The sequence below is a fragment of the Selaginella moellendorffii genome, unplaced genomic scaffold (assembly GCF_000143415.4).
Source record: "Selaginella moellendorffii unplaced genomic scaffold, v1.0 SELMOscaffold_62, whole genome shotgun sequence".
Taxonomy (NCBI): Eukaryota; Viridiplantae; Streptophyta; class Lycopodiopsida; order Selaginellales; family Selaginellaceae; genus Selaginella; species Selaginella moellendorffii.
This window is the reverse complement of record NW_003314323.1, coordinates 859,504-878,443: the sequence shown is the minus strand read 5'-3', so window position 1 is coordinate 878,443 and position 18,940 is coordinate 859,504. Positions and strand designations below refer to the sequence as shown.

Sequence of the window (18,940 nt, the reverse complement as noted above, 5' to 3'; positions counted from 1 at the left end):
ACTCATGAAGATAACACCCAAATACCTCTAATGCATTTATCTCCAAAACAACATTCAGCACAAGCTTCAGACATTTTGAGTTTATAGTTATGCCATTTGGTTTGACGAATGCACTAGTCACATTTACTTGGTTTGCAATCTGATGATATCCACTCCTCATATCAATCTTGGTAAACATTCGTGATTCACCAAGCTTGTCTAAGATATCATCCACATGCGGCATCAGCATCTTATCCTTCACTGTCTTTTTGTTCAAGGCACGGTAGTCAATACATATCTGCATTGAACTGTCCTTCTTCCTCACAAGCAAGACCAGAACACCAAATAGAGACTTACTTGGCTGAATAAATCCTAACTCAAGTAACTCCTTGACGTGTCGTTGAACTTCTTACTCCTCTACATAACTTAACTGAAATGGATGCCAGTAAATTGGCCGCGTCTCCAGCTCCAATATAATCCCATGCTCCACATCTCATAATGGAGGCAACCCATGAGGAAGTTCAAATGAAAAAATATTAGAAAGCTCATTAAGTACATCCCATACTACTGCTTCTCCCCCACACGTGTCTTGGTCCCCCAAGTCATAAACAAACAATAAGTAAGTTGAAAGTGATTTTTCATTATGACAAGCTCACTTCAAAGATGTAGTGGAGAGTGTAACAATTAAAGGTTGAACTCCCTCTTCAAACCACACATCTTTAACACCACCATATTCTAACAAAACACGATTAATGCTCCACTTGATCTCCGGATCCACCTTCACCAACCATGACATCCCAAGAATGAGATCCATACGATGGATATCCGCAAGATAAAAAATCTCCACAAGTGTGGTCTTGTCAACCAACACTTTCAACCCTTCTACACAAGCATTGATATGTTGAGCAGAGGTAGCTGCACCTTCCACCGTGTATGGAGGAACTCCACATGTGACCAGGCTATGCTCCGCAACAAACTTTGCCGAAACAAAGTTGTCATCACTCCCACTATCTAGTAAAATCCACATTGGACCACCACGGAACATGCCTCCAGCATTAAAGCTGATTCACGAGTATCCTCAAGCTTCATCTTGTTCCACACACAATTGAATTGATGAGCAACAATCAAAAACCTCTTCCTCCGACCGGAATGGTCGTCCCTGTCATCTTTACACTGCAAAGTTTGCAACTTTTTAGTATCTGACTTACCGTCAGTAAAAGATTGGCCATTCTTCTTGCTCTACTACTTGTTCTTCAGCTGTGGACAATCAACCTTGTAGTGTCCAAGCTCGCCGCAATGATGACAGCCTTGTCTATAATTCTTTATAAAGAACTTTTGCTTCTTTGACCCCTTTGCATCTGAAGTAGTTACCACAGACTTCAACTTGTGGTATTTGTTCCCATCTTTGTGTCCATAGTGATTATCATGATGATTTTCGACAGAAGGACTCCGCAAACGCTTGCAAGACTTGTGCTTGTCATTGTCAAGTCAACGAGCCGCATCAAAGAGCTCTTCCAAACTCTTTGTATGCTGAGAATGATGCAAGTGTTGCCGCATACTCTCACTATGAAGGCCATCAATGAAGTATGATTTGTTCTAATCTGGATCCTTTATTAGAACACAGTTAATCAAGCGAGTAAACTTCTCAATATAGTTCCTGAGCGTCATTTTCCCTTGCTGGAAATGTCAAAGTTCTGTACAAGCATTTTCCACATCGTAGTGAGGGGGCAAAATGTAATCAGAAAGTAACCTCAAACTCATCCATGGTAGACACTAATAATTTCTTATCCGCAACACAAAACTCCTCAAGCCAATTTCACCACTATAAACCTACATCACGCAAAACCATTGGAATAGCCACTAAAGCTTTTGCATTTAGAGTTCCCCTAGCAGACAAGAATTTCTTCACATTAGCTAGCCAAACGAGACACTCGTCCACACCACCGTCACCAAAAAAGGTTGGAATTTTGAGTCGATCTACCAAATATGGGTTACTTGGAGCACTAACACGTCCAACCTCAAGTGCCTCAACTCGCCCATATATGGTATCCATCATGCCATGCATTTCGTCTTGCATCTCTTGCTGATTTCGATTAAGGGCTCGCAACTCATGAACCACAACTTGAATGGTCCAAATCTCCACAACTCCGTCGGCACCATCATCGGCACCACCATCGACAATAGGATTCCAACATTCAACTTGGTTGACCATCACAACCAACTCCTCTAATACCAATGTTATGAACTGGCGCAAAAAAGGACAAAGAGCTTGTTGCCCTAGATTACGCTATGCCTCCTCTTGAGGTTCCTCACCACCCAACCACCTCTAAGCTACCTCCATTGCACCATTGCTCCACTATGAGCCCTAGGGTAAGTTAAGTCCCTTACCCTAACATGCCTTGATATACCCTTGAGCTTCCCTTTGACCAACGTTGACCATATAGTCAAAGCTGGCACCTAACAAAAGCTAACTCCCCCAAGAGTTTGAAGGGTTAATGCTTCCAATCCAAGTATAGGTGGCATTACCTATTTGGACACTTAGTGTGGCTCACTAGAACTTCACTCTAGCCATATGGCTAGGACACTTAGAGGGAGAAGGTGGAAGGAGTATTTATGAGGCTTGCATTGGGCTGTGGTGTTTCGAAATATCATCCCAAAATCCTAAACTGTGAAAAAGAAGAGAAATAGTCCTTTTGTATAGTGACCAAGGACAGTCACGTGATGAAAAAATCCCAAAGGTCAATAGGATTTAGTAGTTAAGCCCTAACCTAGTGGCAATATTGGCGAGCACAAGTATGAACGAAGAGGGACTTAATAGGGATTGAAGAAAGGGTATTAGGGAAGGGTGTTCCCCATGTCCCTAGGCATCCTAAGGATCGTAAGATGCAGTCATAGAATGACCATTCATGGATATCTATGCCCCAGTTTTGGGAGATGAGACTATGGTACAGGTGGTTTTAGACTATTAATAAGATAAAGATGAATGAATACGACTTTAGCATAATATGTTGATATGTCAATAGTACCTTTGGGTGTTTATTATGAAATTGGACATATAGAACACTTGGACTAAGTGCAAAAGTAAAGTGGTCTAAAGGCCATTCACAAAGCTAGCAAGTCTTCAAATCTAGAAGAGGACTTATGAAGATTGTGAGTGAGACTCTTTCAAGTGATCAAAGGTGTGGTTAAATGAATAAAGTAGGATAGAAAAATTAGTTGCTTATAATTATATCTAGTTAAATTTTTTAATATATATTAAAACTTAGTCATATAATTATATTTATATCATTATTTATATTTTTCTTTTTTCACTTTATTCTTTCATTATCATTTTGTTTTTATTTGAGATTTTTGAATAAAATACTTAAAGTTAAGTAATAATATGTTTTTTAATTTATATATAAATGTAGTAAGTGAAATTATATAAAGAAAAATATACTCAAAATGATTGTATATTTTCCAAACCAATACAAACCACAAAAAGAAATCCCTTATATATATGGATACAACTAGTCATTTTCCTATCTGCACAGCTTACTAATCTATTGGAGTGTATAAGAATTAAAATTATGTTTTAATTAAATTTTCTATTTATAATCACATATTGTATTAGAGTAAAGCACAGTATGAAGTTATAAAGTTTATAGAACAGTCTTTTAATTTTTTTGACATAAAAACATATATATATATATATATATATATATATATATATATATATATATATATATATATATATATATATATATATATATATATATATATATATATATATATATATATATATATATATATATATATATATATATATAAATGAAGAGCCCAACCTCTCACAACCATTGCATGGGGCAACTTTGGAAGACATGCTTTCAGGAAGAATTGGGTAGAGGTTTTGGCTGCCAATGGGCAATGTGCACATGTGGCAAGGAAGGGAAGAGGGGGTGTTGACATGCAATTCTAGGGTTTCATGCTCATGGTATGTAAGCAGCACCATAATTGGGGTTGGTGAGAGAGTGTAGTGATGCAATTTAGCTTTGTAGACTAGGTGTTTTCTTGCTCTCCATGATATCATGGTAGGGAAGCAATGAGCATCTCAAAGACTTTCACTATGTCCTGATTAGAGATTTCTCTAGGGCTTCATTGCTTAGTGGTATACAGGATTGCAGTCTAGTGCCATGGAAGTAGGCATGGCCATGAATGAGCTTGGCAGCAAGCAGCCATGAATGAGCCTAGCAATGCAAGGTGCCCAAGCACAAATGAGCCATAGCAATGCAAGATATTTTTTTTGGCACTCTAATTGTAAGGTGGTCAACTATGGTTTAAATGTTTAGCATTAGGCAGTAATGAGTGCTTTTTCAAGAGTAGTATAGGACATAGCCTTACAAGCATGACAAGAGCACAAACCACAATTTCACCAATGCAAGGTTGTAAATTGTTAGGAAGAACTATACTCGGTTTGGGAGATTGATGAGTTTTAGAGTTGAATGGCACCATGGCAATAGATGTGGGTGATGCACCCTAAGATATGTGCAGAACACAATTTACATGATGGCAATTTATTTTTGGAGCTCTAGCTTTTGTGGCTTGGGTATCTTCTCCCTCTAGATCTAGTGCCATGGCAATAAGCATGTGCATGAATGAGCCTGGTGATGCAAGTAAGTGAGTTCAAGGCATTTGTCTTGGTGTTATGAGTCATCTCTAAAATTAATTGTGACTCTGGATAATACTGTATGGTTTAAATGTTTAACATTGGGAAGTAGTGAGCGGCTCTTTAAGTGACATGTGTTGAAGGGCATTTTTAGGCATAACACAACACTTAGTTGTTGAAGAGGCCATTTTGTGAAATTTTTTTTTTTTCTTTACATGTTCTTATTGTGTTGTACCTAGAGTAAATGAAGAATCATTGATAAATATAAAAGGAAGAATTTGACAATGTTGAAACAATAATCACTTTCTTTTATATTAACCATTAACTATAAAGCATTTTTTACTGGGCAATGATGAAGGAGCTTTAGGAGCCCCTTTCTACCTGACTATGCTCGTTAAGTCAATACTTTAGATTCCCTAAACCCTTCCTCCCATCTACTCTTTTCATTTTTTTAGAGAAGGTAAAAAAAACTAAAAAAGAGAAAAATATCTATTGCTTTTAAGTTTTTCTAAAAGTTGTAACTGTAACCCATATTGTTTAAAATAGAAACTGTTAATTAACGAAAATTTACTTTAATAATTAAATTTTCTAAGTTTAAAAATATATGGTCATAACATTCAAAAACTTAATTAGTTTTAAGCTTTACGGGATATTAATTTGTAATGGTTAATGAGAAATATTATTAAACTTAATATGTTAGGAAATAAATTCTTCAGGTACAGAAATACCTATTAAGCTCTTTTTATATTAAATATAGATAATTAAATTAAATTATCATTCTTAATAAATATAAAATTTAAATTAATATGCCCATATATAAACTCTTTAAAATATATAGGAATAAAGCCATATTATACCCTATTTAAATTATATATTTTATAATAATCTTAATTTATAATTAAAAAAATTTAAATTTCAAATAAATATTACAAATAAATTAAAACTCTATAAAATATGTTTGAGTTAAACCAAAAACAAAAAAATGAATAAAAGAAACAAAGAGTTGCACTTTACATCCAAATTATATTATCTATTTATAAGTTAAAAGAAATACATATTCCATTAAATATTTATTTATTTTATTTAGAGTAAAAAAGGCGAATGAAAATTCATTTCTAAATTTACTAATAATTTTGCCTATGTGCTTTAAAAAATTACTCCAAAATAATTTAAATATTTTTCTATAATTTTCTATTATTTTATATTCTAGAAATTAAATTCCTTTTGTCCAAAACTGATATAAACACAATATAAAGAAATATTTTCTTTCAGATTTTTTAGAATGTTAAAATTAAAATATAGAGCATAAAGAATTAAATTTATATTCATAATGCATCTCCTAGTTAAGCACTAAACTATTTATTCTTTATTTAATAATAATGATTTTGTAATATAATGAAAACCAAATTTATAAGATATTTAAAATTTCTGAGAATAAATAGTAAAACATAATTATTATAATACTCAATTTAGTATTCAAAATAGTTTATACCAAATTTAGAAGTATTTCAATTTTGGAAAAACGATATAGTAATTTACTTAAAGCTATTTAATGTGAGCAAATTTAAATTATATATTGTTTGTAAGTTTATCTAATATTGGTGTTTTAAAATCTTCCCAAAAGGTACTACAATACATAAAATTGAGGTAAAAATTATTAAAAAATTTAAAACTATAAACTTAACTTTTGAAGAAACAATATATTGAAAAGGCATGACAAGATATAGATAGTCATTTTAGCTCTCCTAATTTAAGTAAACTCTTTTTATTAAAAAAAGTTATATAATTATTTTATCACTATAAACTGTGATTTAGTTCTATTGTAGTTAATGTTTATAGTCACTATTGATATGATTCATAATATAATTTAAATTTTTTATTAAAAATAGAAATCTTAGTTGTCTCACTAGGATTAATTAGAAATAATTAGTGACAACTCAATTTTAAATGAGCTTATAAACTGTTGTATATATTTTATTTTTATACTAAAATAATAATAATATTTTTTTTTTGTTACAATTTCTTTTAGTTTATAATATTATTTTAGAATTATTTTTTTAATCTTTTCTATAATTGTCTCTCACAGTTTGATATGGATCACTCTAGTGAATATTAATGAAGCCTGAGATAGGTATTTTTAATTCAATTCTAGAAGCTTTAGTGATTTAGCATAGTGTAACAATCTCTATGTACATAGTTATATCTTGTGTCTTGTCAGGAATGGGGTAGATCAAATGTGATATGATAATCCTTGGTGAGAATTATGAGAGAAAAAGTTTATAAAGTACAAATGAAGCACCATGTAACGTTTTGAATTTTGACTTCCTTAAGGTTATCTAACCTAATAATATAAAAAATGGGGTTCATTTTTGTTCATTAACATTTTCTTTATATATTTGAATTTGAATGGATTATCTTTCAAAGTTTTTGTTTATAATTTATCATATTTCCTTGTAAATTTATATATTGAAAATCTTGCAATCTTAACACTTTATAAAAATAAATGTTTTAGCAGTATTGAGTTGGATGACCTCTTGAGAAGTTTAAATTCAAAATAAACTTTTAAATTTAAATTTTTCAAGATGCCACTCAACCCAATACTACTAAAACTTAAGCATCTTTAATCTCAAGTGTCTGAAGTTAAAAAAAAGGCTATGGGTAAAGCTTTTTCTACTTGTACTCATGTTCTCACCCCAGCTTACAAAACAATGACAAATAAATAGAGATGAAAATATAGGAGAAGAAAATAAGAACATAAAAAATAATATAAATCTCAATCTTAAACCTCAAAAGTGTGAGTAAAAATAAGCATATATCACTCTCAACTCTATTTTGCACTAATAGTCATAAGTGGGAGGAAAGATAGTTAATTTAATACAAATGCATACAATAATGAATGGGGGTTGTTTTTTAACACATTTAAGTGCTACTTATATACTACATGATTTTATAATTGTTCCTAATTACTTCTCACCTAGGTCGAGTCTTTCTTATTTGGATGCCTAAACTTAAACATAATTTCATTTCACTTAAACTTCCCTCTTCTACTCTTTCTAGGAAGATATATAAGATCAAATATTTATCTATATTCATAAACCCTTTTTCTCTATATTTAAGCTTTAATAAACTATTTATCAAGTTATTCCTTATACACCCTTTGCTAGTATTTAGCTAGAAACTCTTCTTGAATTAAGTGTTGTCAAGGTAATTCTTGATCATTATCATGAGATCTTTGACCTCCTTGCATTGTCTCATTGTTAATCTTGTCACTAATGTTTATACTCAAATAGTTCATTTTTCTTACATACGATCTAGTGAAAAGGTAATATAGGTAAAAGGAGAAAAATCTCAAAATAAATAGATCTTTAATATTATATGAAATTTCTTCTTACAAAGGAAGACTTATTAGAAGTAATATATAAGTTGGATCTTCATTCGATTCAAATAAAAGACAGTTGAAAATATTTTTTTTAAATACCTTTGAGATGGGATGACTAAGAATGGAAAACAATTCATAAGATCTTGGCTACTATGGAAGAGCATCATTGCTAGAGAAATGATGGATAAAGCTATAAAACTTCTTTTTGTAAGGCTTTGAATACTAGATGGTTATTAGGAATTAAATTTTTTATAAATTAAAGTGTTGTTTGGAACTTCTATAAGAAAATAGGGAGTTGAAGAAGCATGCAACATTTTATCATATTAACAAAGAGTTAATTAAATCTTTTAATATTTGAGAAACACATTGATAAAGTTGTTACAATTAAGATGTGGACTATGTAAAGAAAACTATGTACATGCTACACACATCTATATACCTTCAAAAAGTCATTTGAAGTTGCACAGCATTTTTATTTCAACACATTAGAGTAATCTTGCAATGTTAAGAGATGAGGATATATAATATGAAAACATTTATGAGTAATCTTTTTCTCAATTTCAACTATAACTTTTTTTATGCTAAATAAATATTTAAGCTCTTAGTGCAATGTTCATGTAGAAATTATGTATATGCATAGCCTTAACAAGATTCAACAATGATTAAATTTTCTTGAAATGAAGTAAACAAATATACCAAATGTGTTGTTTAATCTATATAAAGGACTGGATTACTATCTTCTAGATACAAAATTTGATGCACACATTGATAGATTCTAGTGCATATGGATAAAAAGAAGAACTATTATGTTATCAATGTGGTAATTTTTAATAGTAGAATTAAATCTCTGTAATACTTATTACCATTACTTTACATATCCAAAGACATTATAGAAAAAAATATTGATGCTTTTAATATTTTTCATGAGCATATCATAGAGAAAGATGAGATGGAACTCCATATGAGGGTGAGAAGAGAATTCTCGCTGCTATAGGCATTTTTACACAATAAAATGTTGGAATATTTTATTCATGATTTGTTATATGTAATGTTGCTCTTTAAATATAATGCTATATAATGGTATTTTTCTTATCTCTCTTTTTGATTTGTCAATGTTTATAATTTAAACCACATGTTTTTTGTTTCTATAAAAAAAGCCACTAGTCTATAATTACATCATGTAACAATAAAAATCTGTTTGTAGGGGATATTTCTAGAATATGCTTTGGTATTCTTGGATATTTTATCATCTAATATCGAACAGTTGTTATTTATCTATATTAATATTGTATTATAATTTATATACTTTCCTAAACACTACTATATTATCTTTATAAGTTATTAACATGTGTGAGTGCTTGGAATATGGAAAGGGAATACAGAAAATGTGCATATCAATTAGCCCAAAAACCCTAGCTTATATATAGGAGCGAGTGGTCCGGACTGAAACCAATCTGATGGCTACCAAAATCCCACTAAGCTAATATTAGTATACGGCATCGTAACCGTACACTTGGCCCTCACATCATCCCTTCCTCTCGGAATAATGGAAGACCATCAGGGTTCTCTTGTAGATGGGCCGGGATTTGGAGGAACATCAGTGTGAGACACAAAATCCCTAGGCCCCAAAGTGGAGCCGGAAGGGCGCCACGTGGTAGTGGCCGAAGTGAGAGCCAAACGAGCATAACACGTTTGGACCAAAAGCTCCGACTTGAAAAGTCAAGAGCAGGAGTGGAACTCCCAACGAAGTGCTCGAGGAACGAGCACGAAGCGAGCAAAAAGCAAGGCTCCAAAAAGGGACCCAAAAGGACCAATACATGACACGTGGAAGTGTCCGAGATGGACTCGAGTTGGAGTCCGAAGTGGAGTCCGAGATGGACCCGAGTTGGAGTCCGAGATGGAGTCCGAGATGGACCCGAGATGGAGTCCGAGATGGACCCGAGTTGGAGTCCGAGATGGAGTCCGAGATGGAGTCCGAGATGGACCCGAGATGGAGTCCGAGATGGACCCGAGATGGAGTCCGAGATGGAGTCCGAGGTGGACCCGAGATGGACCCGAAATGGAGTCCGAGATGGAGTCCGAGATGGACCCGAGATGGACCCGAGATGGAGTCCGAGATGGAGTCCGAGATGGACCCGAGATGGAGTCCGAGATGGAGTCCAAGATGGAGTCCGAGATGAAGTCCGAGATGGAGTCTGAGATGGACCCGAGATGGAGTCCGAAGTCGAGACCGAGACCGGGACCGAGACCGAGACCGAGATGAAGATCGGGACCGAGACCGAGCCCGAGCCCGAGTCCGAGTCCGAGTCCGAGTCCGAGTCCGAGTTCGAGTCTGAGAGGGTGAAAGCCCAAAGCGTTCGTCTCCCAGACCCTAGGGGGTTTGGTGAGCTCCAAAAGTATAGTAGGGGGAGGACTGCAGTGGAGCTAGTTTGGCCAGGAAAGGCCAGTTTGGCCCAGGAAGGCCGGACCCAGTGTTGGGTGATGAGCTGCCCACTGGGAAGTCCAAGACTAGGGTGAACACGGACCGACAAGTGGGGTAGCTTGGTGAAGTGTTCAAGAGCCGGCTCTAGTTCCCCCGGGAGATCGACTGGCCGATGCTCCCAGTCCAAGTGTGGGTGGCACTACCTACTTGGATACCTGTCGTGGCTCAACGGAACCTCGCTCTAAGCCCATGGCTAGAGCACCTAAAGGCGGAAGGCGGGGAGAGTACCCATGAGGCCCGCGTAGGGCCACGGTGTTCCGAAATGGTGTCCCAAAGTCCCAGACTGTGGGAAGGAAGAGGGATAGCCCTCTGGTGGGGTGACCAAGGACACAGTCACACAGTGAGGAAGTCCTAGAGGATAGTGGGACTTAGTGGTCGGGCCGGTGGGCCTTGATCCAGTGGCAGTGTTGGCGAACACAGCCAAGGACAAAAAGGGACTTGGTGGGGACCGGAACAGAGATATTGGGGAAGGCTATTCCCCATGTCTGTAGGCATCCTAAGGATGTTAAGGAGTGGATCTGGGATGATCCCTCATGGACGGATGACCTAGTCTTTGAGAGACGGGATGGGAATGCAGGTGGCGTTGGACCCCCAGTGTGACCAAGGTAATTGGGCATGGCTTTAGCGTAACGGGCCGATATGTCGGTGGTACCTTGGGGTGTCGATCATGGGATCGGACACGTGGAGCACTTGGACCAAGTGCTAAGGTTGAGTGGCATGGATGCCATTCTCGGGGCTAGCAAGCCCCAAGTCCTGAGTTGGACTTATGGAGGTTGTGAATGAGACTCCTCCAAGTGGTCGGAGGCGTGGTTAAGTGACTAAAATAAAATGGAAAATTTAGTCGCTTACAATTTGGTATCGGAGCTGTTCCTTAGTCCGACTTTTATTGGTGCTTAAATATATCACCACTAGTGTTGGCAACGGAAGGTCCGAGAAGTGGGCCTATCCTTGAGGAGTAGCAGGTCGGGAAGACATGGCTCTCCATTACAGTTCATGTGTGAACTTGTAGACAAGGTGGTGGATAGAAAAGGGGCCAATAATGGAACGACTTTGGGATCTTGGGAACAGTGCAAGGTTTTCCTCATTGAGTTGAGGAGGTGATCCAGATAAGCGTTTGACTCAGCAAACGGGCTAATGTAGTTGGGGTAAACAACTATAGTTGGGATCACGGGGAAGATAGAGACTCCAAAAACAATAAAGGAGTCACAAGTTTATCCTCATATAGTTGAGGCTGGTGCTCATGAAGGTGAGACCGGAATGGATGACCGTGAGAGGTCAAGGGTGGATGAGGACACGAGTCCTTGAAATGGTAGCCGGGGCTACTTCTAATAAATGCTGGAACAACCCAAGGAGTTGGGGGTGTATTAAGCGGATGAGTTGGTATTCTCATCACATGGACAAGTAGTCCTAAGGGGCAAAGGTTGCCCCCAGAGAACAAAATCAAGTGTCAGAGTAACACTTGTGAAAATAGTCTTTCTGAGTAGGACAGGAATGCAAGAAGCGTATTCCAGTGAGCTAGTGCCTCACAAGTAGGACCTTACGGGTCTATGGATTAACCAAGTCCAAAACTGCTAGATGATTCAAATAGAGTCAAGGGATGGTCCTAAAAGGACTGATGAAAGCATTTGGACTGAGGTGTGTTGTACCCCACAAAGGATGGGGGGGGATCATAGGATCCAAGGATGAGAACAGAGGGTATCTCATCGATGGCAAAATGTGCCATGCTAAAGTTATAGGAAAGGTGTTTCCAGAAGAAAACAACTTTGACACAAAGTTGTGTGTGACCTCTATGGTGCAGTGCTAACAGATGGTTGGCATGAGAAAGAGCGGTGTTGGTCTTGGCAAAGACATAAACACAAAGGGGAAGTGTCATAAAGGTAGGCTCGTGGAGCCGATGGTGTGGAAGCACCAACAATGAGTTGTAGAACTTGACAACTACGAGGCAACTAAGCAAGAGGGGTAGAAGGTAGCTACCCAAGCCTTCCTAATGGCATAGAGAAGTTAGATATACCCTTGCGGGGGATAAGTTGCTTATGTTGCGATATAGTAAGTCAATGTCATAAAAGGAAATACTCATTGTCAAGGAAGCCGTCATTGGGACACCCGAACACTCTAGAACACTAGGAGGTGGTGTTTGATGTCGCGAGGGCAGTAGATAAGGCCCAAGGGACTAAGTCCCTGGCGAATAATGGATAGTAGGTGCTATCCAAATGTCCAAGGTTGTGGAGACAAGAGAAGACTGTCTACCCGAATTGGACAAAGCTAAAAATGGAATTTTGGCAAGGCTAGTGATGGGCATGTAAAGGCCCATAAGCAGCAACGTTAATCCCGATGTGTGGGATTATAAGGTGAGCATGCCCAAGATTGAGGAACCACTCCCTAGGCTATCGGGTAGGTTCATCCCTAAGAATACTTGCTAAGGTATGATAGAAAGTGCAAAGCTATCCTCCTGGTCTGGAGGAGAATGACCGAAGGAAAGGTGTGAAGCCAAAAGCAAGAAGTAAGGGGATAGAACCAAACCATAGGAATCGAAGGGCATAACCAAGGTTGGTTATGCCAGCTGGGAGTGGAGAATCAAGTGGGGGCTCGAGGGTGTTGCCGCTAGCAACCGTGATGCCATGGAGAGTCTAAAATATGGAATTGTCCATGTTAGACTATATGGTAATTGGAAAGCTTGCAAAAAGGGGGGCCTTAGCAAGCTGAGGGACAGAGTTCCTTCAAGGTTCCCAAAGAGGATTCTAGGTAGCTTAGTACCTAGAGAGGCCAAGCGTAAATGGTTCAAGGAACGCGCGAAATCAGAGTGGCGCAGCAGAAGCGTGGTCTTGAAACTTGCCATGAGGCAAGGCTATCAAGGTTAGGGAAGTAGTTCCCGAGTGTTCAAAGAGAAGGCTTTGAACGAAAGTTGATGGTTAAGGACTATCACGCTTATGCATGAACCATGTTACGGTGGCCGGATGACTTGCTAAGTGAGATTGGCAAGTTGGGGGGAACAAATACCCTAGTTGAAGGTGCTAACTTCAAAAAGGGTGGCCCATGGGGCCAAGCATGGAGGAGTCCATGCATGATCATAGATATGTCAAGTGAGAGGACTTGGCAGTGTGGGGGAACTAGGTTCCTAAGCTATGATCTGTAGCGCGCTTTAAAAATAAGTTGGTGCACCGGCGTGGGGAGTCACGCCAGGCATCTTGTGTGATGCCGTCCGTAGATGCATATACGGAGGTTGGGTTCGAGTCCCGACCCTCTAGTGCTTGGGTTCGAGTCCCAAATCACTAGGGCGTGGTGATGGTTTGGAATATGAGGACACTCATATTTCGGTGGTCATGGACTCTCAGTGGGGAGACTGGTTTGGGCACACCGCCAAGCGAGGGATGCCTCGGAGTCGTGATGCACGGTTAGATTGCTTAGTGTGAAAGCTCGGCATATCTAACTTGAACGCTTTGGTGCAAGTGGCACCAAGGACGTGGTGAGTGAGATGGGGACACCTAATCTCAGTTGCTATGGACCCTTGGCCGGAAGGGCTGGCTTGGGCGCACCGCCAAGTGTGGGGGATGCCCCCGGGGTTGTAGTTAACAAGTTAAAGGTCTGGAAGACCTAGTACCTATTGGCAAACCTGTTAAGGTGCCGAGGTGAGATCACTAGGTGATCTTGTGGCTAAATAAGGACAAGGTTCTTGTTTGGGTTAAGGAATAAGGTTCCTAGTTCAAAATGTTGATTTGAACTATTGATGATGGTGTGGCTTGGTCAAGGTGACCAAGTGGGAAAAGCACCTTAGGGAAATGAGTTATGTCATTGCGATGGCATAGTGTGTCCAAGGAAAGTAGTCTCTAAAGAGACCCATGGGAGGGTCACAAATTTAGGCCGTGGATAAAGCCCACAACAGAAGATGCTAAAAGAGACTTACTAGGGGTGAACACCCTAGTCTTGGCAAAGCAGAGCTTTTGCTATGGAATCAAAAGAATACCTCAAGGAGGGAGGTAGAGATTCGATGTTGCTTGGTGCAATAATCAACGGATAGGAGCAAAAGATGAGTGGCCAAGATAGGGCCGTGGAATCCCTTGGAAGGAATCCAAGTGACAAAGTTAGGCGAGGAACACTAATGTGTTGGACGCTAACAAATTGCGGGAAAGGAAGTGTGTTTCCAAGGATGGATTCCGAATTGCTCCGATTTGGCGAAAATGGAAGCTCCAAGGAAGGGAGCGGTAAGGTAGCCAAATGATAGGGCCATGGACAGCCCTAGCACAAAGTATGATAAATGGAACTTAGTGCCCAAGGTGGCACAAAATAGAAGAGAGGATGATAGTGCCCTCAAGTAATGAACTTCCTAGGATGGGAAATGGAATTGCACAATCTGTGCAATGCAAGGTGTTGGAGACACCTAGGAAATTGACTTCCAAAAGTCAAAAGAGTGAAAGTTCCAAGGTGCAAATGTTCAATAAATGGAAATTGAGACTACTCAAGAAGGAGTAGTGGGATTGACTTAAAGAAGGGTCTCTAAGAGGTTTAGCAAGAACTAAACCAATAAAAGGAGAGAACCACTATATGTGGTCCAATCAGTCTCTAAGTTGGAGAGACTACCCTCCTTGGAGGATAGGCAAGGCATGGTGAGCCTTTGGTGTCAAACCATCGAGGAATATGCAAAAGGCATGGTGAGCCTTTAATGTCAAACAATTGACAAATATTGGCTACGCGCCAAGGATGGAAATGGTAACACATGCGGGTGTTACTTTATAAAATGGTTCACCGTTCGATGAGGACATCGAACTTCGTCTATGGGTGGTGGAGTTGTGAGACACAAAATCCCTAGGCCCCAAAGTGGAGCCGGAAGGGTGCCACGTGGTAGTGGCTGAAGCAAGAGCCAAACGAACGTAACACATTTGGACCAAAAGCTCCGACTTGAAAAGTCAAGAGCGGGAGTGGAACTCCTAACGAAGTGCTCGAGGAACGAGCACGAAGCGAGCAAAAAGCGAGGCTCCAAAAAAGGACCCAAAAGGACCAATACATGACACGTGGAAGTGTCCGAGATGGACTTGAGTTGGAGTCCGAAGTGGAGTCCGAGATGGACCCGAGTTGGAGTCCGAGATGGAGTCCGAGATGGACCCGAGATGGAGTCCGAGATGGACCCGAGATGGAGTCCGAGATGGAGTCCGAGATGGAGTCCGAGATGGACCCGAGATGGAGTCTGAGATGGACCCGAGATGGAGTCCGAGATGGAGTCCGAGATGGAGTCCGAGGTGGACCCGAGATGGACCCGAAATGGAGTCCGAGATGGAGTCCGAGCTGGACCCGAGATGGACCCGAGATGGAGTCCGAGATGGAGTCCGAGATGGACCCGAGATGGAGTCCGAGATGGAGTCCGAGGTGGACCCGAGATGGACCCAAAATGGAGTCCGAGATGGAGTCCGAGATGGACCCGAGATGGACCCGAGATGGAGTCCGAGATGGACCCGAGATGGAGTCCGAGATGGAGTCCAAGATGGACCCGAGATGGAGTCCGAAGTCGAGACCGAGACCGGGACCGAGACCGAGACCGAGACCGAGACGAAGATCGGGACCGAGGCCGAGGCCGAGGCCGAGTCCGAGTCCGAGTCCGAGTCCGAGTCCGAGTCCGAGTCCGAGTCCGAGTCCGAGTCCGAGTTCGAGTCTGAGAGGGTGAAAGCCCAAAGCGTTCGTCTCCCAAACCCTGGGGGGTTTGGTGAGCTCCAAAAGTATAGTAGGGGGAGGACTGCAGTGGAGCTAGTTTGGCCAGGAAAGGCCAGTTTGGCCTAGGAAGGCCGGACCCAGTGTTGAGTGATGAGTTGCCCACTGGGAAGTCCAAGACTAGGGTGAACACGGACCGACAAGTGGGGTAACTTGGTGAAGTGTTCAAGAGCCGGCTCTAGTTCCCCCGGGAGATCGACTGGCCAATGCTCCCAGTCCAAGTGTGGGTGGCACTACCTACTTGGATACCTGTCGTGGCTCAACGGAACCTCGCTCTAAGCCCATGGCTAGAGCATCTAAAGGCGGAAGGCGGGGAGAGTACCCATGAGGCCCGCGTAGGGCCACGGTGTTCTGAAATGGTGTCCCAAAGTCCCAGACTATGGGAAGGAAGAGGGATAGCCCTCTGGTAGGGTGACCAAGGACACAGTCACACAATGAGGAAGTCCTAGAGGATAGTGGGACTTAGTGGTCGGGCCGGTGGGCCTTGATCTAGTGGCAGTGTTGGCGAACACAGCCAAGGACAAAAAGGGACTTGGTGGGGACCGGAACAGAGATATTGGGGAAGGCTATTCCCCATGTCTGTAGGCATCCTAAGGATGTTAAGGAGTGGATCTGGGATGATCCCTCATGGACGAATGACCTAGTCTTTGAGAGACGGGATGGGAATGCAGGTGGCGTTGGACCCCCAGTGTGACCAAGGTAATTGGCCTTAGCGTAACGGGCCGATATGTCGGTGGTACCTTGGGGTGTCGATCATGGGATCGGACACGTGGAGCACTTGGACCAAGTGCTAAGGTTGAGTGGCATGGATGCCATTCTCGGGGCTAGCAAGCCCCAAGTCCTGAGTTGGACTTATGGAGGTTGTGAATGAGACTCCTCCAAGTGGTCGGAGGCGTGGTTAAGTGACTAAAGTAAAATGGAAAATTTAGTCGCTTACAATCAGGAGGAGGCATCGGTGCATCTGTAGGTGGTATTAACTCCTCCTGATCCCTTTGTACGAAGTGTTTCAGCCGCTGCACATGCACAATCTCTAGAGGATCGGCCTGCTAAACATCATGCTGAACCTTATAAACTTGTGGTCCAACTTGCCGCAACACTCGATACGGTCCTTTCCACTGCGCAAGAAGTCTCTTAGATAAACCACGTACCGTAAGATGGGGAAAACGGACTAACACCAAGTCATCCACTTTGTACTCCGTAGGTGGACGATGATGAGAGTTGTAGCGCCATTGTTGTCCTACTTGTACGTGGCCTAAGTGTTCGGCAGACTCTGCTCGGACAAGTGGAAGAATGCTCGTCAAATACTGATCCCACGACCTAGCATCGGCAGCTCGCGGCAATCGCGAAGGTAAACCCAGCTCCGTTGGTAATATTGGATCATGACCATATAGGAGTTTATATGGTGAAGCACCAACAGAACTTTGCACCCCTATGACATATGCATACCGAAGAGACGGCAAATAACCATCCCAATTCGAATGCTGAAAGTTCACATACTTCGCAATCATCCCTTTGAATGTCCGAACAAGCCGCTCCACCAGACTGTCTGATTGTGGATGATAAGCACTCGTGAAAGTGTGGCGTATCCCCAACCGAGACATCAAAACATGAAATACCTCAGCCATAAATGCGGGACCATTATCTAAAAGAATCCGCTCTAGACAAGAATGCTGGAACACCACTCGATTGAGGAGAAATTAGCCAACAGCAGTTGCAGAGGCACTAGCAAGAGCACCAACTTCCACCCAATGAGTCAAGTAGTCAGAAGCAATAATAACATACTCATTGCCAGCAGTTAACCATGGAAAAGGTCCCATAAGATCAAACGCCACCAACTCAAACGGACGGGAAACCGCAATTGACTCCAACCGTCCTTCCGCAGCACGAGGGGGAGTATTACGAGCTTGGCACCAAACGCAGCTACGCACATACCGGATAACATCACGTCGCATCTCCGGCCAATAAAAAGACCTATGCAGCTTCTTGGTTACACGACGTTGTCCCATATGCCCACCTAGAACAAGAGAATCATGGTAGGCATGGAGAAACCACGGAATAAAGACAGAAGGCACCACCAGCCGTAAATGATCCTTAGGATCCGTCCCCACAAAATAAAGAAGGCCACCTTCAAGGCGATATTGAGAATGTAAATGCCGAAAAGGCAAGTCATCAGCAAGTGATGCAGGATTCTCAAACCCATCTCGAAGCCTTTGAATCCACGGCTCAATCTTTTGAGCCTCGCGAACATCATCAAGAGAAGGTAGATCCTGCTTTGCGCCTTGTGGACACTGAACGTTAAGGACAGCAACCGCCAACGGCACAGAATCCTCGTCTAGAAAATCCATAGATGCTGGAACAACAGGCTCGTCAGAAACATGAGAAGTGAGTGAAGAAGGAAGAGGAGCTCGAGAAAGGGCATCAGCATCAGCCATAGAACTCCCTGGGCGATGAACAACCTCAAAATCATATATCTGAAGCTTCAAAGCCCACCGAGCAGTACGACCAACTAGGTTCTTCCGCTTCAATAATGAAGTTACAGCAGCATGGTCACCTTCAAGTAACGTCCGAGAACCATGTAGATATGCATGAAGTTTCTCGAAACCCCAAACTGCTGCTAAACACTCCTTCTCCGTCGTGGAGTAGTTCATCTCCGCTGGTTGTAATGTACAACTTATATATGCAATAGGATGGCGCTGACCAGGCACACTCGAGCTCTCTTGCATCAACACACCTTCAAGACCAATGTCAGAAGCATCCA

General features: G+C 41.0%; 1 protein-coding gene across 1 annotated transcript; it reads right to left on the bottom strand.

The window, feature by feature from the left end:
* Positions 1-631: 631 nt before the first annotated feature.
* On the bottom strand, positions 632-1,024 carry LOC112351503. The gene has a single exon (XM_024689500.1). The coding sequence runs from the start codon at positions 1,022-1,024 to the stop codon at positions 632-634; it is 393 nt and encodes a 130-aa protein (XP_024545268.1).
* Between the last annotated feature and the right edge of the window lie 17,916 nt (positions 1,025-18,940).